Source organism: Trachinotus anak, unplaced genomic scaffold (assembly GCF_046630095.1).
Source record: "Trachinotus anak isolate AG129_WGS33_773 ecotype Australia unplaced genomic scaffold, CSIRO_AGI_Tana_v1 ptg000010l, whole genome shotgun sequence".
Taxonomy (NCBI): domain Eukaryota; kingdom Metazoa; phylum Chordata; class Actinopteri; order Carangiformes; family Carangidae; genus Trachinotus; species Trachinotus anak.
The window spans coordinates 15,198,571-15,222,510 of record NW_027273861.1 but is presented as its reverse complement, the minus strand read 5'-3'; the positions used below and the strand labels follow the sequence as shown (position 1 = coordinate 15,222,510).

Below are 23,940 nucleotides of genomic sequence, written 5' to 3'. Positions count from 1 at the left end.
AGGAGAGGGACAGGGAAGTTGGGGATCAGGGAAGTAGGATGTGTGTAAAAGTTCAGCAAGAGGTCCGAGAGTCAACAAACAAGCTGTGGCTTCAGACTTACGCAAGACTGAATTATTGAAATGTAAGTGTGCAAGCGTGTGTGTGTGTGTGTGTGTGTGTGTGTGTGTGTGTGTGTGATGATTGCATGCCTGAAAGAGGCCGGCTGTGTGAGAGTACAGTGTGTCTAGTCACTATAAATAACCCCAGTTTGAAAACATAAGAGAAAAAAAGCACAAATAAGGACATAAATATTCAGAGTGTGAGCAAAAATAACAAGTCCCATCTAGCAAGCAGGCTAAGATTAGATAGGTGATGATGAGGAACATGTGGTAAATGTATCAGTGAGACATGTCCCTGCTCTCATTAGTTTAATTCTTTTGTTGGTGGCGCTCAGAAGTTCACATACATTTGTCAAGGACCTTTGTGTCGTGGCAGTTTGGGGATTTCAGTTATTTCTGCAACATTTAGTTTTTTGTTTTTTTTTTCTGTGACAGAAAAATTGGGAAATGTACTTCTTTGTCACAAAATAAATAAGTTTGGTTTCATAAACTTGTCATGGGTCTTCTAAAAATACATAATGAAATCTGATGGGTCACAAATACACATACAGTAACATAAAGTACTGTGTATTATAAGTGTAGACAGATCTAAGATGTTATTAAACTTTTTGAGATTGCATAACTTCCTGTCTGTGAGAATGACTTAGTGCAGTTGGGAACTTCTCTGTGCCTGTATAAAAAGGACTTGTTCGACTGCACACATTAGATGAAGCTGTATCACAAAGGTAAAGTCCAAAGAGCTCAGAGCAGATCTGTGAAGGTGCTTTGGGCCATTTCACACAAGTTCAAGTCAAAAATCTTTAGTGCAAACCTACTGTATGTTTTTAATTATGAAGTACTGGGAATTGTGGTCTCTTTGCCAAGGCTTTAAAAAAACAAAACAAAGTCAAACATAGCTGAGAGACAATAAATCAAGATGGTCAGATTCAAATCCAAAAAACAGGTCTGCCGTGGTTTGGAAGTTGCTGGAGCACAGGTGTCCCTGGGCGTAGAGGCACCCCTGTGAGAAAGAAGCCCCTCTACAAAACAGCACCTTAAGGCCCAACTCAAGTTTGCTCCTGATCACATGGACAAAGAAAATCCTTCTGGAGGATTCCCATTACAATAAGTTTAAGGGACACAGGACAAACTCTTCATACTCTCTTGAATGCATCTTGTGTCTACTTTCATGTTGAGCCGTATGGATTTCCTGTTTGGAGTTGGCAGGTTGGTAGGGGTTGTTGTTATTTGAGCATGGCTGAACTCTGATAAATAGCTCTGCCAGTGCTCTTCCATCGCCCTTTCACCTGCCTGGTGTTCAAACAACAGGAAGATCAGGGCTTTAACTCGCCAGAGTCAACCACAGACAAGCTGAACTGAGGTTGGAGGACAGGAGTTTGTCTTCTTGCACAATAACAAAGGCAAATTGCACATTATTGTTTATTTCCTAAACTATCTTGCTCTGAAAGGTTTTAGCCCAAAGATCTCGGAGCTACTAAATAAGAAAAGGCATTACAACTGCAGGTCAAGGCTTCTCACAGCCTTCTCCCTGGTCCTATGATGTTTTATTCAGCTGTAACATCTCTCTACTTGTTGCGCTGCAGTTGGAGATAGATCGAGGCAGAGAGGGCAAGAAACAAGAGAGAGTGAGGCGGTGCAGCGAGAGGTGAGCAAGTAAAAATTGGGAAGGGAGAGCAATACAGCTAAATAACAGATGTGTTGAGGAGACATGGTTAGAGAGATGAGAGAGAATGAAATATCAGTAACCATTGCAGCAACAGCGGCCCACATTTACAGAGAAGTGCAATCTGAACGTCGGCCTGTGCAGAAAACTCAACAAGACACTGCAAAGCATCTTCACCGCATCACTGAGACTTCACCTGCTACTGACGCCTGTCCAGCTGAAGAGCCAATATAATGTATATTAGTCCAAAATGTAATGCTTTCCCTTAGGCATTTCACCTTTTTCTCAGCTGTCTCAGATGATGAGAGGAGAGGGTGAGGGGTGAGACCCACCAACACATGACAGATTTGAGCCCGTGGATGTCCCAGAATTGGTATGAAATTTGTTCTTGAAAAATGCTATCCTGACAGTGTATTACAGTGGATTTTGTGTGACATCTGCCAGCAGAGGCGGAAGCAGTCCTCAGATGTTTTACTAAAACAAACTGGTTCAAAAATGCTGCATTCGAAATCCTATTTCATTCAAATCAGTAGCATAGTATTATAAGGAAAATAATAAATAAAAGGATATAAAAGGATCAATAGTAACAATATGTGTGACAGACAAACCTAATTGTTATATTGTTCCATATTGGATTATTGTTATTGATCCATTAATGCAGTTGAAACTTATTTTAACTACATTATTTACCACTGGTTTCATCCATAACAATGCATCATAATCTATAAAGTGATCGTATTTCATATTTATATTCTACAGCCGTCAGTGTATTTAAAGATTTCTCTCTGACATACAGAGATAGAAAGTAACATATAATGGAAGTACTCAGTTGTCATTTGAACAGATGCACTCCACTACTGATATGTTGCTATACTATTGTATAAATCTATTTATAAATCTCACTGATCGTGTTATATTTCTATGAATTCCATTTACACAACTGCTTTTTGCTGAAACATGGTCCATTTCCATTGTGCTACAGTGCAACAAGACCAAACCTTCAGTGGAAATCACAGTGAGCTTAACGTCTGCAGAGCATCCAGTAAATCAAACATCCTTACCCGTACTAAGGCCATCCATTCATTTATGAATGGTTTTGTATTGCACAAAAGCCCAGTGCTGTGAACCAATGCTTTAGCCTGTAACGCAAAAACATCCTCTCCATTTTCCACCTCGTTGAATTTTGTCTTGCTTGTTTCCAGTAGCTCCAGTAGATCTTTATTTTTATTTATTTATTTATTTTTAATCAGTGAAGATGCTCAGAGTTTTAAGCATTGTCTTTTCCTGCCGGCCCCTTTGAGACATGCATACATTTAACAAGGCAGAAGAAACAGAGGAAAAAAAGAATCAATAGTCAAGTACAAAGAGCTGGCTTTGGTCTGACAAAACAAGCAGCATCAGTATTGATCTGGAATATCTTGGAATATGATGGATTGGAGAGGATTTCACTGTGGAAGCAGTGTTAGCGCACATGGCCCTTTAAAACTGAGCATTTTGAGGGGGGAGGAATCCCCATTGTTGAAATCATCACAGCCAGTGTTTGAGCTGCTTCTCTCAGAGGCTGCACTGAGAAAGTAGCATGTTGCTGAAAACCTTGAAGAAGAATTTTGCCAAAATGTCGCACTTTTGTATTTGCAATTAATCACGGACCATCTGGTTGGCCTTCACATAACAACTCAGAGGACAAAACATGTGATGAATGACGCTGAAGCTACCCTTGAAACAATCCTTGGTCTCAAACATCCTCACAAATAACAGCTCAGCCAAGGATTCAGACCTTTTTATCAACATTATGTTTTACACACACACTCACACTCACACACCACACAATAACAAGAATTTGGTTATTTTCACATCAAATTCAAAAGCACTTGCACTTGTTTTTGCAAAATTTAGTGTCTAGTATCAGTTCTAGTACTTTGTTCATTTGCATTTTTAATAAAAACATGGGTATCCAGATGGAGTGGAAAACTAGAGAGAGAGAGAACCTAACAGATGAAAGCAAAAACAGAAAGTTATCGCACACATTCTCCCAACACACACATGCATACACACCCCTAATCTGCTACCCTGAGGAGCCTCCCTTGTTCCAGGAGGGACCCTCCACCTGCTGTGGCAGCTTGGGGCCTCCTGGGGGAAAACTGTTGAGGGGCCCAGGAGAGGTGTGCCTGGTTCCAACATATCACTTTTGTTAAACAGCACATAATTCCTGGGATGCACCCCCACCTACCTCCACCTCCCGCCCCTTGCACCCCCCCCAGGACACATCCCAGTCTTGGCTCCAGCCTCAGGCGGAGCCCAGAGCCTCATCTGCCGGGACCGGCTCCTGCTTCAAACAGACTGCAGTGCCCTCACGTCCTTGAGTTTTTACCCTCAAGGCCTCCTCCCTGTATGAGCCACCATTCCCAGCCCAAGGCTCAGTCTACTCAGAGAAAAACAAGTGCCATATCCAAGCCACCTGCGACGTCTTACCTCAGTCCAATTCTAGTTTTAAACCCTAATTTAAAGGAATAGTTCAACATTTTGAGAACTATGCATATTCACTTTCTTCCTGCGAGTTACATGAGACTGATACTATACTGGTGTCGTATCTGTTCATTCAGTATGAAGCCACGGGCAGCCAGTGGTGGAAAGTAACTGAGTAAATTTACTCGTGGTCTGTACTTCAGTACAATTTTGAGGGGCTTATACTCTAGTATAGAGTAAGTGTACAACATTGGACTTCTACTCTTCAACATTTATCTGACACCTGTAGTTACTAGTTACTTCTCAAGACTTTACATTAAAAAACACATGATAAACTTAAATAAAATACAAGACAGAACCCCTTAAGAGAAAAACAGTGTCTGCCTGGGTTGCATTGTTACAGGCTTCAAATGTCTATGGTAGCAGTTCCAGTGTCTACGTCCACCATGAGAGTAATGTTTTGTGGTTTCGTGAACATGACAATGACTTCAGTTTACGTCAGTTACCAGATCTGAATCCAATAGAACAGCTCGCCTGGCTCTGTCTGAAGGTAACAAATCTGCCTGCCAGCATCTCTAAAAGTCAGTAAGTAACACATTTGTTTTGTTTGTTTTTTGTTTGATGAAAAGTGGCCGTTTAAGGTGGTGTTATGTGCAGAAATATTTCTTAGGCAGGACTGGTACCTTCCTGGAGCTGGTCTTGGCCAAGAAATAGTTTGGCACATAATACTTGGTAAAATTGTTGTTTTACACTTTGGTGAAGCTAAGCTAACTGGCTGTTACTACACATCTATTGTACAGAAAGTGGTATCAATATTTTCATCTAACTCTTGGCAAGAAAGCAGATAAACATATTCCCCAACTATTCCTTTAAGTCTGCTGTTTTATGGCCAAACAAGAGGCAGACACACTTGTCTTCCCAGCATCAGGCCACAAAGCCTAGTGTAGTAGCAGCAACAGCCGCGGTCTTCAGTCCTGCCTGCTGGGAGATCCTGAATTACTAAAAGGTGAAAGAGCAAAGAACCAAGAAATTAAGCCTCTCAGCAGCAGCACTACCTGGGTCCTATACATCAAAGACTGAGCAGAAACAGCAGGTTGTTTCCACTGGGGACTCTTTCAGCGCTGCGCTGCCCGACAAATAGGCTGGAAGGTTCAGTGCATTAACCCACATGTTGACACTTGGCTGGGAACATGGAGTGATAGAGGGGCAATAGGGGGCTGCAGGGAATGACATGTGGCTCAGGTCTTTGTGGTGCAATAAACACACATGCATGCACAGGAGAAAGCACACAGGCATGTACAGACACACCACAAACACACAGCTACTGTTATGTCTGCTTGGTTTATCTGTGATGTACTTTTTGTGGATAATGTGATTCCCTCAAATTAACCTGGATCCTTACCTTTCACATGAACTGTGAGAGAGGAGGAAGTCTTCCTCCTGTGTGCTTCAGCTACTTCAACCCACCAGTTAGAGAGCTGCCACAACACAGCTGTACGTGTGTGTGAGAGCTTGGAGAGGAGCCCTCATTAGGGTGTTAAGACTAAGGAAGAGCCACAGACACAACACAACCACACAGACAGACAAGAGATACAGAAACACACAGTCTCACACACACAGGGAGGCGGGTCATGTCGAGGGAAACTGTAACGGCAAAATGAAAACAGAGAAACCTCCACAACACCTGTGTGGACGTGAGAGATTAGGAGATTGGGATCAACAGCAGTGCAGCTCTGATCAGAAGACACAGACACTGGAATCAACACCGCAAAAAAAGGTTTAAATCTAAATTTACCATTGCAGTAGTGCCTTTTGAGCTGCGGATCTGCTCTGTGAATAAAGGTTCGCTGCACATAAATGGTTTGGTTTATTGACCCTCTAATTCCTCTATATCAATAACCTATAATAGATGAGTTTTGTCAGGGATTAAACATGTTTCCATCATCGCCCCTGGTGTTTCAAGTGTCAACCAACCTTGATCAAGATGCAGACAGGGTTTTCATTTTCAACTGGGAACTAAGAGCTAACAACTGGAAAATTAAACCATAAAAGCAAACAACCAGTAAAAACCTTTAAGGAGTTTATTGACTCGTGGAGCTTTAGATGTAAAATGTGTAGATTCTAAGGGGATGCAGGGCATACCTCTGTGACTAAGACTGAAAAAAAGAAGCAGATCACTTCTTTTCTTCCATGAATTGGAGTATGCATGTGCAAGATAATGACTCACTTTATGAGCTTAATAAGTGCAGACTTTTACGCTCCCATTAGGTCATTAACATTATAGCACGTTCAAAACTTTGGCAGAAAGAAAAAAAGAAAAATAAAAGAAAAACCCTCTTTACCCTTTTGCTCCCTCAAGGAAGTAGATGGGAAAAAAAAGAAAAAAGAGAATGAAAGAAAAATCTCCTTCATCTCTGTAGGCAACCCAAATCCTCACTGTAGCTGCAGCCAAAAACTAAATTAAAAAGACTGGAGAGTTGGGGTGTTTAACAGGCACAACGCTGCGCTGAGAGGGGATGGAAGTTCTCTCATGCTTAACAATTTGTTCCTCTGTTCTCTGCTGTTTAGAAGGATCAAATCAATTAAAAGCACACCACGACACACACACCAGCTGAAATATCAGTGGTGCCGCACCTGATTATTATTATTTGTTTTCCAGCAGTTTTGCCCCAGAATGATGATTCTTTAATTAATTTATCGTGGTCACAACATAGAGTGAATCTTACAGGTTCGACAGCAGCAAAAAAACTGCTTGATATCTGCTGGAAGAACCCTCACACTCGTGTTATCTCAAAGACACTGGTTACGTTTATGGTTGGATAATATTTAGGCAGAGCCAGCCAGAAAACACAGGGCCAAAGGCAGAAAACGCTGAAATTTGGACCGAAGTGGAGAAAAAAAGTATGATTAAGTTTTATTTTGTTAAGCGCATGAATTGTCTGAATATGAAAGATATTTATATGGGTGTATATGTATTCAGTCTGAATATTTTTTAAAAACCTGTTATGTTACAAGTTTTGTAACAACAGAGTCGTAACTAAGGACTTATTAATGATTAATAACTCATTCACTAATGCCTAAGTAAAAGTAGCAATACCACACACAATACAAAAATACTGCATTGCCCTCCATTAGCAGCAATTAGATGAAAGGATGGTGTGTCATATATCATCAGATTATTATTACAGATTATTATTACTGTGTGAGAAGCATCTTAATGCTGTGGCTACTTTTAAGAATGTTAAGATACTTAAACGTATAACAATGCATCACATTTTGCAAGCCTACCCTGTTTTTGTTGTTAAGTGATTGAAGTATCCACCACTTGTTACAACTTGTAACCCCTCCACACTGAAAAGCTTATTAGAAAATGGTACCAAATTGATGAAACTAATTTTAGAAATCACAACTTTGCACACACAGCCCCCACACTATTCTTGGATCGTCCTGTGGGAAAAAGACTTCAGGAAGGAACCCGTCCAGGTTTACTGGGTCAGAGGTTAAAAGTGCCACTAATGAGCCTCACAGAGAAGTTTTTTTGCTGAATATAGGAACTCATACTAAACACATCCCAGACTCTGGGTTGTATGTGGGAAACTAAAACACAAAGGGGTAACAGTCTCTTTCATTTAATGGGATAATACAACCATAATGAACATGAGAAACCGCACCACTGATGAAGTCATGTTCTCTTCAGTTTCAGTTCAAAAGCAGAGCTGCAGCCTCAGAGAGCAGATCACACAGCCAGAGCCTGAGAATGGAGGCGCAAACAGCTGTGATTAAACTGAGGGATGATGATCCTCTGCAGTGACACAACCTCATTTGGTCTCCTGGTGGCCTGCATACCTTGGCTTCCAGCAGGCAAAATACCCCCCAGGGATCCTAAAATACACGGCGGGCCAGGCCTCGGCCGAGCCAGGCGGGGCAGGGAGAGGGGAGAGAGGAAGGGCCAGGGGCAGAGCTGCAAGCCTGGGCAAGCCAGCGAGCTCCACAGGCCTCAGACGACAGTCACACTGACGACACAGGAGGAATGTTAACCTGTGAGAACCTTCTTCAACGTGTTCGTCTGCATGAAAAAACACAGTCCTGAATCAATGAAACCACACTGCTACCAGGATAGAGTAAGAAGAAACAAAAACTGGCAAACGCACAGATTACCCAGAGTCACATATGGTCGCCATGTGTTTTTTTTTTTTTTTTGTGGCCAGCTGCCTTTATTTAGCCATACTTCAATCCTCAGATCACTTCTAAATGAGTAGTGGGGTTAATTTAGGATTCATGGCTTGATCAGGCCATCAGGGTCATGGAGGTCATTACATGTTCGTATAGTAAGACCATGACTGACACACACTGGCCACATGAAGTCACTGCATCATCAGTTATTTCTACACAGACAGAGGGCGCAATTTGGCATTTGAGTTTATGGGGAAGGGGCACATAAGATCTCACAACAAACATACAGCACTCACAATTATTATTCAATCGAACACAGTTAAAGGAAATGGAATCATTTTACTTTGCTGTGATCGTCTTCACACACAACTGCAGCTCTAAACGATATGTGAATGTTGGAACATGGAGTTACAGTCATGTAATGAGAACAAGATCTCACTTCATCAACATCAGCAGCCTCCACAGTCATTAGCAACCACAACAGATATCATCACCTGACGAACATTTATGGAATCAGCCTCCAAAACACACAGACGCTTAAAAAAAAAAAGAACAGGACTGAGGATGTTGGAAATATGCAGAGTGATGAAATAAATTAAAGAAGATTTAAACCTCTGCACAATGAACGTTTCCAAAACTTTTGTCGGCAAATGAAAAATTAAACTGAAATCTGTTTTGTAATTTGTATTAATATCTAATTTAGGAAATAACTGGGAACACTTCACTTTAACTCCCTTTAATTACCATTCATATGTATTATATAAACTTTTCATAAATGGTTTGTAACACAATATAATATAGTTGTTAAGAGATGTACAATTCTATTTATGTATTTTTCAACAGCTGCAAGTCCTCCCTTCAGTGGAGACTGATGTATAAGCAGATAACGAATGACGATAACGTAAAACATAATAAAGCAAAATACATCTTTATATGAGAAGGTATAATTGTTGACAAATACAGCACATTATTAAACATTTTAAATGCCTTACACCTATATTATAGTGTGTTATAAACCAATTATTAAATATTCATATAGTGCTTATAAATACTAAACTGTGGAACCGTTGAAGTAAAGTGTTACCAAGCAGTTGTAGGTTTTTTAGCTAATTATGAGTCAGTTTGTTTTGGGTGCGGTAGATGGTGGACGGTTCATAAACTCTCTTTGATATAAGCATGGTGAAAAATAATGTTCTACAAAACCTGACTTTGACTTTAGTCCCACTGAATGAGAAAGTGCATACATGTATCGAGTGGCTGGTAGCCAACCTGATGAGGGATCAAAATAATTAAGGCTCACTCCCTGCTGTCTGGATATTAAGACTATGTTGCTGCTCCCTAAGGCCCTCCAAGTAGCTCTTTACCTCGATTCATGTTCTGTACTATTTAAAAAAAAAATGAATACTGATACTTCAAACCACTTTCTGCATCTTTCTTTCATCAGACCGTTTAGAGGAAGAATTTCAGTTTCAGAAGTGCAATCTTTTTCAGTCCATCAGACTGAGTTGTTTTGGTTCTGCCCACTACTGATCTGTATCACACACACAGAAATGCTGTGTAGATCTATGGAGGCCTATGTAGCTACTGCTTATGTAAACACAGGAGAATGTGGGGCTAACAGTTCAGGACTGTACACAGTCATCATCTGAGTCTGGGGAAGATTCTGATGAAGAGGATCATGCTGATAAAGGTAAAGGAGACCAGGATGAGCATCAGCCACAGAAGCCAGTTCACAGACTTCTTGGTGTGCTGCTCCAGTCGCTCCGACTCCGTCTTCAGCTTCTCAAAGTTCAGGTCTGCCTGACGCATGGACTGGCTCAGAGTCTGGAAAATGCCAAGATAAATATTTAGCAGTCAGACCTACAAGCCAGTTTAGTAATAGGAATAATAACTCAGATTAGTTCCTCTGCACAAGGTGGATTTTTCTGGCTGATTGTGAATATAATTTGTCTTATACTGCCCACTTGTGGACACAATCAGCGGAGACATGTGGTATCAGGAGGAGAAAATGTTTGGTGAACAGAAACATAAGATGAAGCTTAATAACCCTCCAATAACAAAAAATATCCCCAAGAACAAACCACACAGTAAATTTTAAATACCTGAAATATAAAAACATTCACAAAACGTGTCTGTTAATGGTAAGATCTGACAAAAAGCTGGGCAATAAACTAGAATATTGTAGAGTAATGAACATTCCCAAATTTGGCTTATTCTGTTCAGTAGAAGCTTCCTGAGGTGCCTTTGAAGTCTCTCTCTTTAAAAAATAAAACTGAAACACCAATGCCAGCTTTGTGTGGTTCACTGTGAATCAGCATGATTGAGGGTTTTCTTCACGGCAACTTTATCTTTGGCATTATTACGGCCTTTGCCTTTTCCTGAATTTTGCCCCTGCTGACTAACACATGCGTCTGCAAAACAATGTGCATCCAACAGATTTCTCATCGGCTACCTGTTACACTGACTCTTGACGAACCAGAGGCTTCCAATAATCTGTTCCTGTGCTGCTCAGATAATTGACAGTATTACTTTGAAAATGTTTGTGTGGCTGCTGCAATTCATTCTTGACAGGTTAATGTTTTGTTTTGTCTACAATATTGCAATAATGAAGTGCACAGTATTATTAATAATGTGATGCACGCACGTGTTTATCCGGTTACCTGGTTGTCCTGTTTGATGATGTTCTGCGCTGCCATAGTGTTGTTCTTCAGATTTCGGGCCAGGTTGAGCATGTCCTCCGCCAGCTTCTCCTGCAGGTTGTGGTGATGCTGCAGGACGGCGTCAAGCTCTGCAGCAGACTGACGCTCATCCAAAGGAAGACCTCTGCACACAGGGGGATGGTCTTAGTAACATTTTTTTTTTTGTACTGCAGGCATGTCCTGACTGAATTTGCACTGAATAACCTGAACTTTTTGGAAGAAATCAGTGGATGTTACACACTGATGTATCAATAAATAGGGATATAATCATCATCAGTTCTTATTGATAAGGAATAATATTTAAATCTTTACCTTCTGTTGCGCAAGTCTGTCTCTGATGTGCCTATAAACAGAAAAAAAAATGTAACTCTTAAAAACACATTTCCAGACCTCTAGTTTGTTAAAATACTTGCTGATTACCCTGTAGAGATACAGAATTCAAGATCCCTTTGACCTCAAAATATTGCAGATTATTATGAATTAATTTTAATAATTATTATAAAAATTCTTACCTTTGCCCGACAAAACCTGAAAAGACACAAAAGAGGAACATTTATGAGTTAATTGGGTTTTCAAATTTCTGATGAAGTTTTTCAATCAAACCCTAGAGTGTTTTTAACATGGAGAGCACAGCAAGTGTAGCTGAGTATGAGTAAAAATCTCTTTGCGGTGGCTTTAAGGTCACAAATACTTGTCTGTTCAACCTACCGTGCCGAGGAGCTCATCCCTCATCTCTCCGGTGCAACGGGCCTTCGTCTGCATGTGGACAGTTTTAGTGGCAGGCATCCTCTCATTGGCTATTGTGGGTGTTCGCCCGGGGGCGAGGAACTGATTGGCTAAAGCTTTTTCTGTTGGTGAAGACTGTGAACGAGAGCAGGAAAGACATGTGCTCAGAAAACTGCCCCAACAAGAGAGAAAAAAAAATCTAAGCATGAATCGTTTTAAAGATTATACATAAAAATATTAATGAACTACCGATTAAAGTACTGCTATGAATATTAAAAGTGATAATAACACATCCAGTACATAATGTGGAAAAGGGAAACCACCTTAAATGCAATAACTCTGTAAAAGACTGCCACTGACCAGTTTCTCTGCCTCTAGGAGTCCTTTCAGAAAATCTACTTTTCTTGTGTACTCAGTCAGGACTTCTGCTGTGGGTTTGCTGAATGAGGAAGCGACATGTTATTGGATAACAGTATTATCTGGTCATGAACAAAACTGAGGAGCGACAGAGGTACGCTTTGTTCGAACAACACGTGAAATAATATGCGAGTGAGAGCGGCACACATCAGAAGCTCTGCGGTTTGAAAATCTTTAGTCGTCTTTGTGTAGGTGACACAAAGTCCCAGTAAACATTTGACGGCAGCGATATGCTGTATGTGTGTTCAGTTTAGCAACAATAAATAGATCAGGAGATGGTGGTGTTACCTTGGGCTTTTCCTCAGAGCCACCAACATCTCCTCGAGGGCACCAACATACTGGAGGAGACAAAACAGTAACTGATTATACATTTTTTAAAAGAAAGATATTTTGAATAGTTGATGTGTTGGTGTTGCGCCTTAGTGCAGCTGTCTTAAATGAAACCAAGACTAATGCAGCACTGAAACCTAAACACACCATTTAGATATAAAAATAAATACATTGTGTTAGTCCTGTCTATAAACCACCTTAATTTGCGATCTCATAATTTACAGTGTTTTATCTTGAAATCACAGATGGCGGCTGTGATGATCACCAGTGCCATACATTTACCTAACATTCAGTTAATACTGGCAAACTAGATAAAACTGACCCCTAATGATGATGAATGATTAATTAAGAGCAGTACAAACACTCAGTTGCCAGTTTATCAGGTCCAAGTCTAATACACGACTTCAATAAATGAACCTTCGTGAAGGTGATTGCAAGTGTTTGTCGATCAATACAAATATCAGCGGGCAGAAATTAGAAACAACTCTCAGTAATACACAACAAAATTATGCATTATTGTTTTCTCTTCGGTTTAACCAGTGTGTCAGCGCTACCTTTGTGGTTTTAATGTCATGGTATATGTGTGTCTCTGTGTGAATTTGTTTTTTGTCAGTGGCGACGTGGCTAACACCCAGCTGCGACCAACATCAACAACGACAGTCGCGCTAACTTTAGCATGTGAAGGTCAGAGGAAAACAGCGCCGAGCCGTGACACTTCCTCCGTGTTTGTGTCTCCTCACCTTCTCTAACCTCCACTCCGTCTCCCCTCGTTTCTCCGAAGCGATTGTTTCACAGCGAGACAACAATCTGATAAAATTAATTTCTAACCTGGACGCCATGTTTGAAGCCGACACACCGTCGCAGCAGTGTGACGTCACGGCCCTCCCACTGTTATTCGCTCATTCAAAAACATGTCAACACAATAAAACTGGGAAGTCGCGCGCCCACCTATGGCCGCAGTCTGCGTCTGCGACCTCCAGTAAGCTTCACAGAGCCGTGCACGAGTCAGCACGGATCCACTTGGTCTGTTTTTGTTTCTCCTCTTTCGTGGGCACACAAACTCTGTTCAGCGGCACAGTGAGTGTGTTTGGTGCCCGTGATGCTGTGTCCATGGGCGGATTAACCTCCTGAGGAGCCCTGGGGGCAACAATTTACTCCTGGGTCCCTGCTAACCCCCACCATACACTGCAGTTTCATTCTTACCCCGAAAACCAGCCAGTGCCCTCTCTTTGTTGGTCAACAGAAAATTAATCGGCAATTTTGACAATAATACACTGGAATAGTGGAATCAGCCAATCTATGTCAATTTGGTTCGTTTCAAGTTAATTCGACTGAGAAGGTCTAGTTTCAATTTTCAGACGATCTCTTTTCAAACTTGAGGTCTTTTGTCTTGAATTGGGTTGAATGACTGAACTGCCTTGAGTTCAATCAACTCATTATTAAATATAGTTTTTAAAAAAACAGAACTGGTATTAACAGATTTTTCACTATGAAATATTTGAGAGTTAAAACTTTTCAGACTCATATTTTTAATGATTTTCTTTGGGGGGGGGGGCATTTTTTGCCTTTATTGACAGGACAGTAGAGAGTGACAGGAAAGGGGCAGAGATAGAGGGGGAATGACACGCAGGGAAGAGTCGAACCGGCACTTGCCTGCTAAGAGCATCCGCTCAACACAGACTCTTTTTTTAAATAAACAAGCATAAATTAAAACTTTGGCACAGCACCTCTCCATAAAACCAGGGCACCAAGAATCTGTGACTAAGAGCCCATTTCACAAGCCAACACTGGAGACCAAATGCATTTTTGTTTCTCACACTTTTTGTGATGCTTAAGGTTGGTCGCTGACCTTGAGTCATATTTTACAGCTTTTGTTTACCTCAATGTCACAAGTAATATTTTAAAGAGACAGGAGGATCTAATATATGTGAAAACAAGGGGAACAATTCTGATGAGTATTCATGAGGAAAATGTGGAATAGTTTGATGCTACCTCATTTCATTTAATCTTCTTCACAATATCATCTCATAAAGAGAACAAAAGTGTATTGTTATCTGCTTTTAGGAACGTGTGGATGACGTGGCTGGCAAACCCCAGGGCCATGTCACCGATGTCTACAGGAGGCACATTTATTTTTCCCGATGAAACGTGCCACATAAAAAATTACTACAGACAATATTACTGATTGTAGACATTTTCATAAAGCTCTTAAAAACCTTGTAGTTGTTCACCTGCCAAAGACAACAAGGTACAATCAATGTTTGTAACATTTTGTACAACAGACTGGCTTCAGGGTTGTTACTCCATGTAGACTGTAAGACTACATTGATTGATTGATTTATTTATTTTTAAATCTTGAACGCACTTCTGTCATTGTCCTGTTGAAACAGCACTGCACTTACCTTTGAGACGACCTCGGGTTTAACAGCAGTCATTGCTGTAGCTCTGGAAACAGGCACCAAATTTATTCAGCCAGCAAAAACTAGTTTTAGGTCAGAGTTAATATAAAGTTAATTTTTATATGAGCTGTGAAGAGACTAAAACAATAAGCTTTTACCAGAGACTGAATGACAGTTTGTGGAAGGAGATTTTCAACACAGCGAAAACTGTTATCCCATTGTTTATTACTTCTGATTCCTCTGTGCCACATGAAGACCTAATTTGGACTTGAAACATACTCTTCTGAATGTAATAAAAATAAAAAACTTCAACATGTGGTGAATTAATTGTAAATTGATTTGTGTGTATATTCTTGCTTCATATTAGTCAAAATATTGGTATAAATGGTCTAAGTGCAAATGGAGGAGACTAATCTATGGAGAGTTTGTCTGTCTGATCTGTCATAGTACATAGTTCATATCAAAAAAGTACACAACCTGAGTATTCTCCCCTTAATAAGTTGTGGATTTACCTTTCTTCATCATTTGCTGTATAAAAAGGTGTTATGTATCCAAAATCAACTGAGAAACTTTTCCAACTGTGCCTGATCAAAACACACAGGAGCTTATGTTACAAGCATCATATTCTGTATTTCATGTTAATACTAATAACCAGTACAATTCACGCCATTCAGTCCCAACCATACACTCTGTTACACATTACACATCTTCCTCATAATCCAGACAGACTAGCAGACATCATTCAACAGCAGTCAGAGGGGAACATTAGTATTACATTTCATACAAAGCTGAAATGTGCTTCTGCAGAAGCTGCTCATTATGGGACTGTCCACAGCTGACTGAAGCCAAGTTCATTTCAGAAAAGGGTAAGGTGAGTTCAAGGACTCTGAGATTTAAAGACATCATGGCACGGCTGTTGCATAATGGCCAGTGTTGTGTTTGTGTTTTTGTCATCTCAAAAGGAAAAAAGTGGCGTGTGCTGCTCCCATTTCCCTTTGCTGTGTGAAGGCGATGACTTCCTATCTGGTGGTTCCTGTGCGGCAGGTAGAAGGTGAAGGTGGACAGACTGTTGTCATTTGTACGACAGTCACACTGTGCATGTTTAGGTCCTTGTTCCGAAAATGTCCACTTGTGTTGGTTCAGTACAATAAACACAAAACTCTGAGATAGAGGTACCCTCTCTTTGTCCCAGATTACCCTCCCTCCCACTACAAGCACTGTTCCACAATAATGACTTGAGAAATGAGTTTCTTGTTCAAAGTAATGTACATTATCAAGGCACTAGCTAACATTTCAGTGAGCATGTTTTGCTCATTAGGAAAACTAAGAAATGAAAAGTGCGACTGGAACTTCTATTATTTCCTTGAATTAGCAAAAATGTGTTACACAAAAGAAAAAAAACAAAAAAAAAAACAATCTTCTATCATTATAAGGCTACAGAAAATCCAGCCTGTGTTCCTGCTGAATTTACTGACACCACAATATATCATAATGATAGAAAAGGTGCTTGGCAACATCTTGTCCAGTTATGTTTACTGTAATGTTGGACAAGAAGACTTTAAACACATTAGCAGTTCCTTGATTAGTTTCCCTCTTACAATAGCAACCGAACACCCTCCACTGTGTCTCACTACTGTTCAAGCTTCGTAGAGCCACTGGCCCTACAAAACTACAGCACATCTCATTATGTTCAATAATTTCTTCCTCTATGTTATTCCTCTATCTTCTTGAAATTGTTCCTCCCCTGGTTTTCTACAATCCCATCTTTGTCATCTGTGGCAACTCTGCGTGTCATTTATAATCATTTCCTTTCGTCTACTCGGAGGTTTCTGCCTTTACTCCTCCTCATTTCTCCATCTTTCCTGTTCCATCCTGGTCAGACGTCCTCATCCATGTAAGGTATGTCAGGGTCAGAAAAACGTCTCTGGCATTCCGAGGCTTGTGTCTTGTGGTGCTGGTGCGGAGAAGAGCGCGTCACCACGGAGATGGATGAGGAGGAGGAGGAAGCAGAGGGAGGGCAGGAGGAGAAATGCAACATTAGGTCACACTCGGGGTTGTCGATGTACAGAGACTGGGTGCTGTCTTTACGGCGGCCCGGCTGGTCTCTTCTCCTGACCAAGTATTTAGAAGCTTGACTTCCAGGAGGGGTGGGAGTCTGAGTTGAACTCGAGGCCGCAGACCCGGTGAGGACACCTGGGGGGAGTTTAACTGTGTCTGGGATGACAGGGTTGCGGCGTTTCAGCGGATGCCTGAGGGAGGATTCGGAGGTTGAAGAAGCGCAGCTGGACAGAGAGGAGGTGGAGCTAGCAGGGGTGAGGTTTAACAGAGAGAAGCGTCCACCAAAGACTTTAGGTCGCTGGGCCAGGTCGGGTGGTTTGGGTGGACAAACGGGCCTGTACCTCTTCAACTGGGTGCCACCTCGTCCTGGAAGAGAGGGAGGAAAAGAGAGGAGTAGAAAAAAAATCACGTTTTCCTCAATGACTCACACAGGATTCCTGAGAGGGTGAAGGCCAATGGAAGATCATGCAACCATGTTATCTACCAAAAATTATGTTCAGTGAGGTACAATTAAGCAAACATTTGATGTGATATGGTGTGCCAAATGTTCTACTAATTCATTTGGATAAAGTTTGAGCATGCTTCTGTGCCACACATGCATTTACATGCATACATGGGTGTGCAGACGTATGCTTACAAACACACACACAAACACACAAACACGGTTGCTGTTCCTCCAACCTGCTTTGTTACAGAGCAGACGTCACCTCCCCAATCACCATCACTGGTCCAAACCTGCACCACAAAACACAGGAAGGGCCCAACCCAGCGGCCCCCGTGGTCTGGTCAGAAACCCACAGGTGAGTGTGTGAAACAGGTAGAAGGAAAGAACCACAGACTGTACCTTAATACTGACCTTCAGGCTCTGAGCTGTGGGCAGAGGAGCGCTGCTGCTCGTCCAAAAGACTCTCAGAGCTCAGCGAGGCTTCAGAGTCCAAGTTCTCCTGGTCTGAACCAGGCTGCTCCATCTCTGGCAGTCGACAGGCCAGGTCCTCTCTGCACAGGAACAGATGATAGGGACGTCAGAGAAGAGAGAGACTGGAGAGGGACGCTGGCCCTCGGTGAATACAGTAACAATAATAAAGAGGGCATCTTTACTTCTCCTGTTTGATGGACTTGATGCGTTCCACCAGGTTCTTCTCAGCCTCTGTGTCCGAGTCCAGAGGCTCATTCTCAGGGACCACACTGAGATCAGAGCTGGCCTTCTCATGCACCTGCAGAGGACAGAACATCACACACTGATTCCTTATCCCACTCATCCTGAAAATGTCCATTAAGTAACATCAAATAGCCATAACATAAAAATGGCTTTTGACCCAAATCTGAAACTGATTCCAGTTTCCTATTTGTTAGTGAGAAGATTGAGAAGAGCAGGGTAGATGGAGACTGTGGTTTTCATGCATCTACACATAATTCTTACAGCAATTCTGTGAAAAGGAATAATTTAAAAGGGAAAAAAATGCAGTGAAAAACAATAAGTTAAAAAAACACATTCACTGTTTCAAAACTGGCATGAAGGCAAATAGCTATGTTCATAGCTATGATAAAAGGTTAGAAGACACATCACCACAATCCAGACAGGACAAACCACTCAACAGCCAAAAAATAACACGCCTTTCAGAGCTTTGTGGTGTTCTCTTCATTAAAAAATGGAATAGGATATGAAGATGGTGGAATAGCACAAAGACAAATTCGCATCATTAAGTTAGGTCATTGTCTTCCAAAGACAGCAATTACAACACCAACCCAGAACCATCTTGTCCCCTCTGAGAGAGAGCAAGAATGATGGCAAACAGCAAATCCTTCACATCACAAGAAGGACCTAAACCAGACAGCCACATGCAATCTACTACCAGTTAGTAAGGAAGAGTAAAAAGTATTAATGAGAGATGGATGAAAAAAAAAAACAAACAAACAAAGGAAAAATAAAAAAATACAGCCAGAGCATCAAAAGTCCCCAACATCTAACATGCCATGCACAGGTGCATCTACATGGCACACTACAACACACTACAACTACCAGATCTACTGTACCAGGAAAACTCAGTGATACATACCACCACTCCTTTGTAAGGAGCTGAGAACCTGAGAGGTAAATGCCAGTAGTGCTAAGGAGAGACAAGGAACATCGGCCATGTTACCCATGTAACTGCAGAACGACAGCTTCTGATACTGGGCTTTTTGTATGATTTAAATGACACTAACTAGTTAATTGTATTTCATAATAATCCATAAGTGACTTTTTAAATGTCTGTAATTCCTTCCTTTACATCCAGGCTTGAGGCTAATCAGCAATCTAACTATTGCCATGGTTTTGAGAGCACAGTGAAGGTGATCCAGAGCGAGGCTGGGTTTCCTTCCTCACCGTGTTTTGTCTCTTGAGTTTGAGCTGGTTAACAGCCAAAGCCTCAGCGTACTCCAGCTGCTCGATCTCCTCCATCTTCTCATTGTAGCGTCTGGTCTGCTCATTGATGATCATCTCTAAACAGCTACAGAGGGAGGAGAGAACATGTATGAGTATGTTTGCTAATTTACAGCTGTTCACTGGTTGTGCAAAGGATATACATACGAGGCACCACACAAGAAAAGTATTATTATATACAATTATAAAACGTAAAAGCAGTTGTTGTTATTCTTGCTTCAATGGAAGTCTTACGTCGTGGTCTTGGCAACATCCTTCATGCTGAGTAGTGGGTCAGCGCTGTCTGGACAGCGCAAGATACACGGGGCAAAAACTATGGCCAAGGAGTTAGAGGACATGCGGTTGTGAGCCTCCTCTTTACACACCCTGAAAAAAAGTTAATTAGATATTAGCATTTATTTACCGGCATGCAAATGTAATTCATATTCTGACTGCTGAGGTAAATTGATAATGTCAGTAATGAGTCAAGAGATAAAAAAACCACCGAAGAAAACTAACATATGACAGTAATCTAGTGAGTGCAATACTCGGACGGCATACATTTTGAGAACAATGACTAACATATGTAACAACCATATTAAAATATACAAGGCCACAATTAGAGAATGCCTACCTGACGAGGTGGAAGACGAGTCTCTCCAGCGTGTTGTAGTTTGCTGTGGGAAGCTCCTCCAGCACTTTGTAGATGGCATGAAGCTGTTCCTGCTTCTCTGGCAGTTCTGGAGGAAGGAAAAAAAAAAAAACACATAATGAATCACATCTCAGAACTACTTACTAACATCAAGAGTCCTTTATATTTAAAAAATGTCTAATTATGTGCGATTAACCTTTTCCATCTTAAACATCAAAATTTAGCCTGGTGTAACTACCAGCTATAAAAAAACAAAAAACAAAAAACAAAAAAACAGTCATATATAACTTGAACGACCCAGCAGCAGATAAAGGAAAGACTAAAAAGAAAAGCCCAGCATGCAGATTGTAAAATGCTGCCCCCTGGTGGGGAGCAGCCTCCTTACCCACTGCATGTAGGAAGTCATTGTAATGTGTGAAGGTCATGAGTGGGTCTGGCAACTCCCTCAACCACTGTTTGACCAGTCCTGTCACTGTGTGGATGGGGTAGTCTTCAAGGCAGACCTGGTGGGGGTCTACAATGACAACAATGAGACATCAGTAGAAAAATCAAATTTTTACCATTATTTTATGTTACTTAAATAAAAAGGCCGAAAGAAAGATAAAGATAAGGAAGTTGCCCAGTTAATCATTAATTAACTGTAAACATCATATAGAAGGGGTCTAACCAGTCTCCAGTCGCTGGTGCAGCTCTTTCATTCTGTTGGCGGAGCCAGACTTGCGGTAAATGCCCTCAGTGTAGAGGCCGTGCATCTCCACATGCTCCAGCATCATCTCCAGCACCATGGGCACTGGGTTCTTATCGCTGGTCAGGTGACACAAACGCACCCCAAAGTGCAGACCGCCAGACTCTTCATCACTCTGTGAATACAGAAGCAGTCAGTAAGAAGTCTACTTATCCAGTCCACTCACCAGCATCTATCTACGTCTTTGCAAATCACACAGTTGAAATACTATACCTCATAACTAAGATAAAGGAAGCTTTTACTCAGGTAGTGTTCATAGGTTGTATTCTTCTATGTTAGAATTCATATTCTGTTCAGCCTTTATAAAATTCCTTTTGCTAAAGCTTTATAATAAATCAAGCATAATACTTCAACACAGAGTATTATTGCAGTACAACAGGGCCTAGGTCCTGCCCCACTCTCTGAGTTAGCTTGTTTTATTTTGAAACATGATACTTAATATGTCCATATTAGACAAAATATATGAACTTCAACACCTTAAACTTTTACTAAAAATGAGACTGATTATGTCTGACAGTGCCTCTCTAGCTAAGGCTCATACTGAGTACTAACAAAGCAACCAACTTATTTAAAATGAGGTGTTTAAATTTTACTACTATGCTGCAATAGTCAGTTATTTATCTAATAATACAAACAGAGAACTACAAGTTCCATGGTTCAGACTTCATGAGAAATAAGCCTTGTGTTTTCCTGAAATAAAAACCTACCTTTCTGGCACAGAAGGTGGAGCAGTCAGTGGCTATTTTGTAGATGCACTTCTTATGGCACACCATCTTACAATCTGTAAAACAAGATTTAAAAAAATGTTTAATTAATGCAGAAACTACAATTGTTATGCTATGGTGTAAGACTAAGGGCCCTAGCTAACAAAGTTTAACGCAAGTGTCTTTGCTAGTTTCAGACTGATGCAGTTGTCTTTTGCTTGTCCAGCACCCACGTTGTTTAAATAGCAAATACATTTGCGCCCATCTGAGCATCCATGGGTGTGTTGGTCTTAAAATGAGGTGTGGTCAGGTGCATCGTTGGTATATGTTGCTATCCTGAGTCAGTAGAAAGAGATTGTGCGATTGACCAGCACAAACCTGATCTGAAGTCAACGGCGCAGTGTTTTACTGTTATTTTAAAAGTGCATTATCAATCATCCTGCCTCTAATTTTGTAAGGTGGACTGTGCCACTATAACAGCAGTCCGCCTGGGTAAAAGCACACCTTTATTATATCCTTTTGTTGCACTGTTAAAATAGCAAAAGTGACATAGACACACACTATATACACACCACATGCTTCAAGGATTTGAACACAAATGAGAAACAAGAAAAAGAGTTTTGTTAGGGTGTTAACTCACTGCTGCACATGTAGGCCTTCTCCATGCCCCAGATGTAAGAATTACACTGGTCACATGACTGCATAATGTTGACCTGATAGTTGTTGAAAACATGATCCAGGGGGCTCTCCATCTAACGAGACAGACAGACAGACAGACAGACACTCAATTACAAATCCTAATCTATATTGAATTAAAATGATTTATTGTGGACAAAAGAGAATTGTAAACTCTGCACACTTACACTTTTATCTTTTTTCCTCCTCTTTTTCCGAGCTTTAGCAGGCTGGAAAAGATACGCAGGTGTGAATACATTACTTTTTCATATTTGGACTTACTAGACTGAATAATGACGGATCTCAGTGTTTCACCTTTGCAGGTTCAGCTTCCTCCTTCTTCATTTCTCCTCTGATGAAGCCGTCCAGCACCGACTGGAACAAGTTGACCACAAGTTGGACTTCTCCTTTCTGCTTGTCGCCTGCCAGGTGGATCACCTTGTTCTGGTAGCTTGTCATCAGACCTTTGTAGCCTATGGTGGGTTTCTGGTAAAGTTTATGGGACAGGAGAGAAAATGAGGAAGAGAAGAGGATAGTGATGAAGAATTTTGATGAGTATGTATTATGTATTTGTTTTGTTTGTGCAAACAGACTTACTGTGAGGGAATACATGGCTTTGATATTCTCTCTGAACTGCATGGTGGCTGTTACAAAGATGGCCTCTGTGGCTGACAGCTGCTTCCCCCTGGAGCGGAAATCATTGACCTAAAACAAAACAAGAACAAAACAAAAAAACATATGATCTTTGCAAGTAAATAGGCTGAATTACTTCCTACGATAGGTAAACCGCTTGTCATCTTTCTTCTACCTGGTTGCCCAGAAACTCATCGAGGTGCCGCAGCTCATTTGCGTTGGTGATTTCCCGGTCCAGTGAGGCGTTCCACTGCTCTGAGACCCGTGTGGCACGACTGATCTTTATGGAGGGGTTGCGGCCAAAGCTTTTGCCAGCACGGTCGCCATGTGGCTGGGAAAGAGGCCGAGATGGATGTCCAGGTGTTGGGGCTGAAAAGGGAAATATTTTATTTAGTAAAAATTGACAACATGAGGAAAAAGTAGATGTATGATATACAGATTACTTCTCTACCTCATTTCTCAAACTGAACCCAGACTTGTAAAGGAGAACGTGCACTATGCATGAGTACCATAGATGAAACAAAACCCAAAGCAAAGTTATTTTGTTATCACTGAGCATGATCCTGCACGGGTCAGTATTTTCTCAGAAAGCAAACACTAGGATTAGTTAAGGCCTGGGAATATAAAATGATAATACACCTGTGTTTTCTTTCCATGTCTCGCTTCATGAGGTGTGATAGCAGTGAACTGCAGCAGTATTGCAGTTCTAGTGCAGCCAGCGCTGATCATTAACATGAACGAACAAGTACAAAGTAGAATTGCTCTCCTTACTTTGAGCTTTGGTAAAGTGGAACCCAAAAAACACCCAATCAGATTAAAGGAATAAATTTGATTTCCTTTTTCCGACTCCTATACATTTTTTCAGAACTTGACAAGGACAGACTCAACCTCTGCCACCCGTTTTTATTATTTACCTTCCCCTCCTGTTGGCTTTTCATTGAGAATCTGAGCAAACGTCAGCTCTCCATTGTCTGGAGTCTGGGCCTCTTTGTGGGGTCGTTTCTTCAAAATCTTGCTGAAGAATCCACCTGACCTGCAGGGCACAGAAACACAAGAATAGAATATTCATAAACCTTGTTAAGGAAAACTGCTTTGGGACT

At 41.1% G+C, this 23,940-nt stretch overlaps 2 protein-coding genes across 11 annotated transcripts in view; both read right to left on the bottom strand.

Moving 5' to 3' along the window:
- Positions 1-8,399: 8,399 nt before the first annotated feature.
- On the bottom strand, positions 8,400-13,479 carry use1 (unconventional SNARE in the ER 1 homolog (S. cerevisiae)). Of its 2 annotated transcripts, none has more exons than XM_071487860.1 (8): positions 13,402-13,479; positions 12,532-12,581; positions 12,187-12,265; positions 11,809-11,961; positions 11,613-11,628; positions 11,413-11,443; positions 11,062-11,224; positions 8,400-10,225 (listed from the first exon to the last, which is right to left on the bottom strand). In XM_071487860.1, the coding sequence occupies exons 2-8, from the start codon at positions 12,558-12,560 to the stop codon at positions 10,043-10,045; spliced, it is 654 nt and encodes a 217-aa protein (XP_071343961.1). In that variant the 5' UTR covers positions 12,561-12,581; positions 13,402-13,479; the 3' UTR covers positions 8,400-10,042. The 2 variants fall into 2 exon arrangements, with proteins under 2 accessions (XP_071343961.1, XP_071343960.1); XM_071487859.1 differs by having other exon boundaries at positions 13,314-13,473.
- Positions 13,480-15,177: 1,698 nt separating this feature from the next.
- LOC139627154 (myosin IXB) overlaps positions 15,178-23,940 on the bottom strand; it is a 56,326-nt gene continuing 47,563 nt past the window's right edge. For 4 of the 9 annotated variants that reach the window (XM_071487847.1, XM_071487850.1, XM_071487849.1 and 1 more), the window contains 16 exons: positions 23,755-23,873; positions 23,016-23,209; positions 22,805-22,912; positions 22,523-22,693; positions 22,396-22,437; positions 22,173-22,284; positions 21,536-21,609; positions 20,751-20,943; positions 20,469-20,597; positions 20,066-20,171; positions 19,687-19,818; positions 19,396-19,519; positions 19,088-19,138; positions 18,129-18,244; positions 17,887-18,026; positions 15,178-17,396 (listed from right to left, as the gene is read on the bottom strand). In XM_071487847.1, coding sequence (XP_071343948.1) covers positions 16,849-17,396; positions 17,887-18,026; positions 18,129-18,244; positions 19,088-19,138; positions 19,396-19,519; positions 19,687-19,818; positions 20,066-20,171; positions 20,469-20,597; positions 20,751-20,943; positions 21,536-21,609; positions 22,173-22,284; positions 22,396-22,437; positions 22,523-22,693; positions 22,805-22,912; positions 23,016-23,209; positions 23,755-23,873 — 2,359 coding nt within the window. In that variant the 3' untranslated portion in view covers positions 15,178-16,848. Of the gene's footprint in view, positions 17,397-17,711; positions 17,766-17,874; positions 18,027-18,128; positions 18,245-19,087; positions 19,139-19,395; positions 19,520-19,686; positions 19,819-20,065; positions 20,172-20,468; positions 20,598-20,750; positions 20,944-21,535; positions 21,610-22,172; positions 22,285-22,395; positions 22,438-22,522; positions 22,694-22,804; positions 22,913-23,015; positions 23,210-23,754; positions 23,874-23,940 lie in introns of all 9 variants that reach the window. The other 5 variants (XM_071487848.1, XM_071487856.1, XM_071487853.1 and 2 more) reach the window with 4 other exon arrangements.

Bases quoted from the DNA above. Each gene is read 5' to 3' on its own strand.
- use1 (XM_071487859.1), bottom strand. From the start codon at position 13,412: ATGGCGTCCAGGTTAGAAATTAATTTTATCAGATTGTTGTCTCGCTGT. The intron at 12,582-13,313 runs GTGAGGAGACAC...TGTCTCCTCCAG, and splicing joins CGGAGTGGAGGTTAGAGAAG to TATGTTGGTGCCCTCGAGGA. The intron at 11,225-11,412 runs GTAAAGATTTAA...CCCTGTGTGCAG, and splicing joins ACAGACTTGCGCAACAGAAG to AGGTCTTCCTTTGGATGAGC.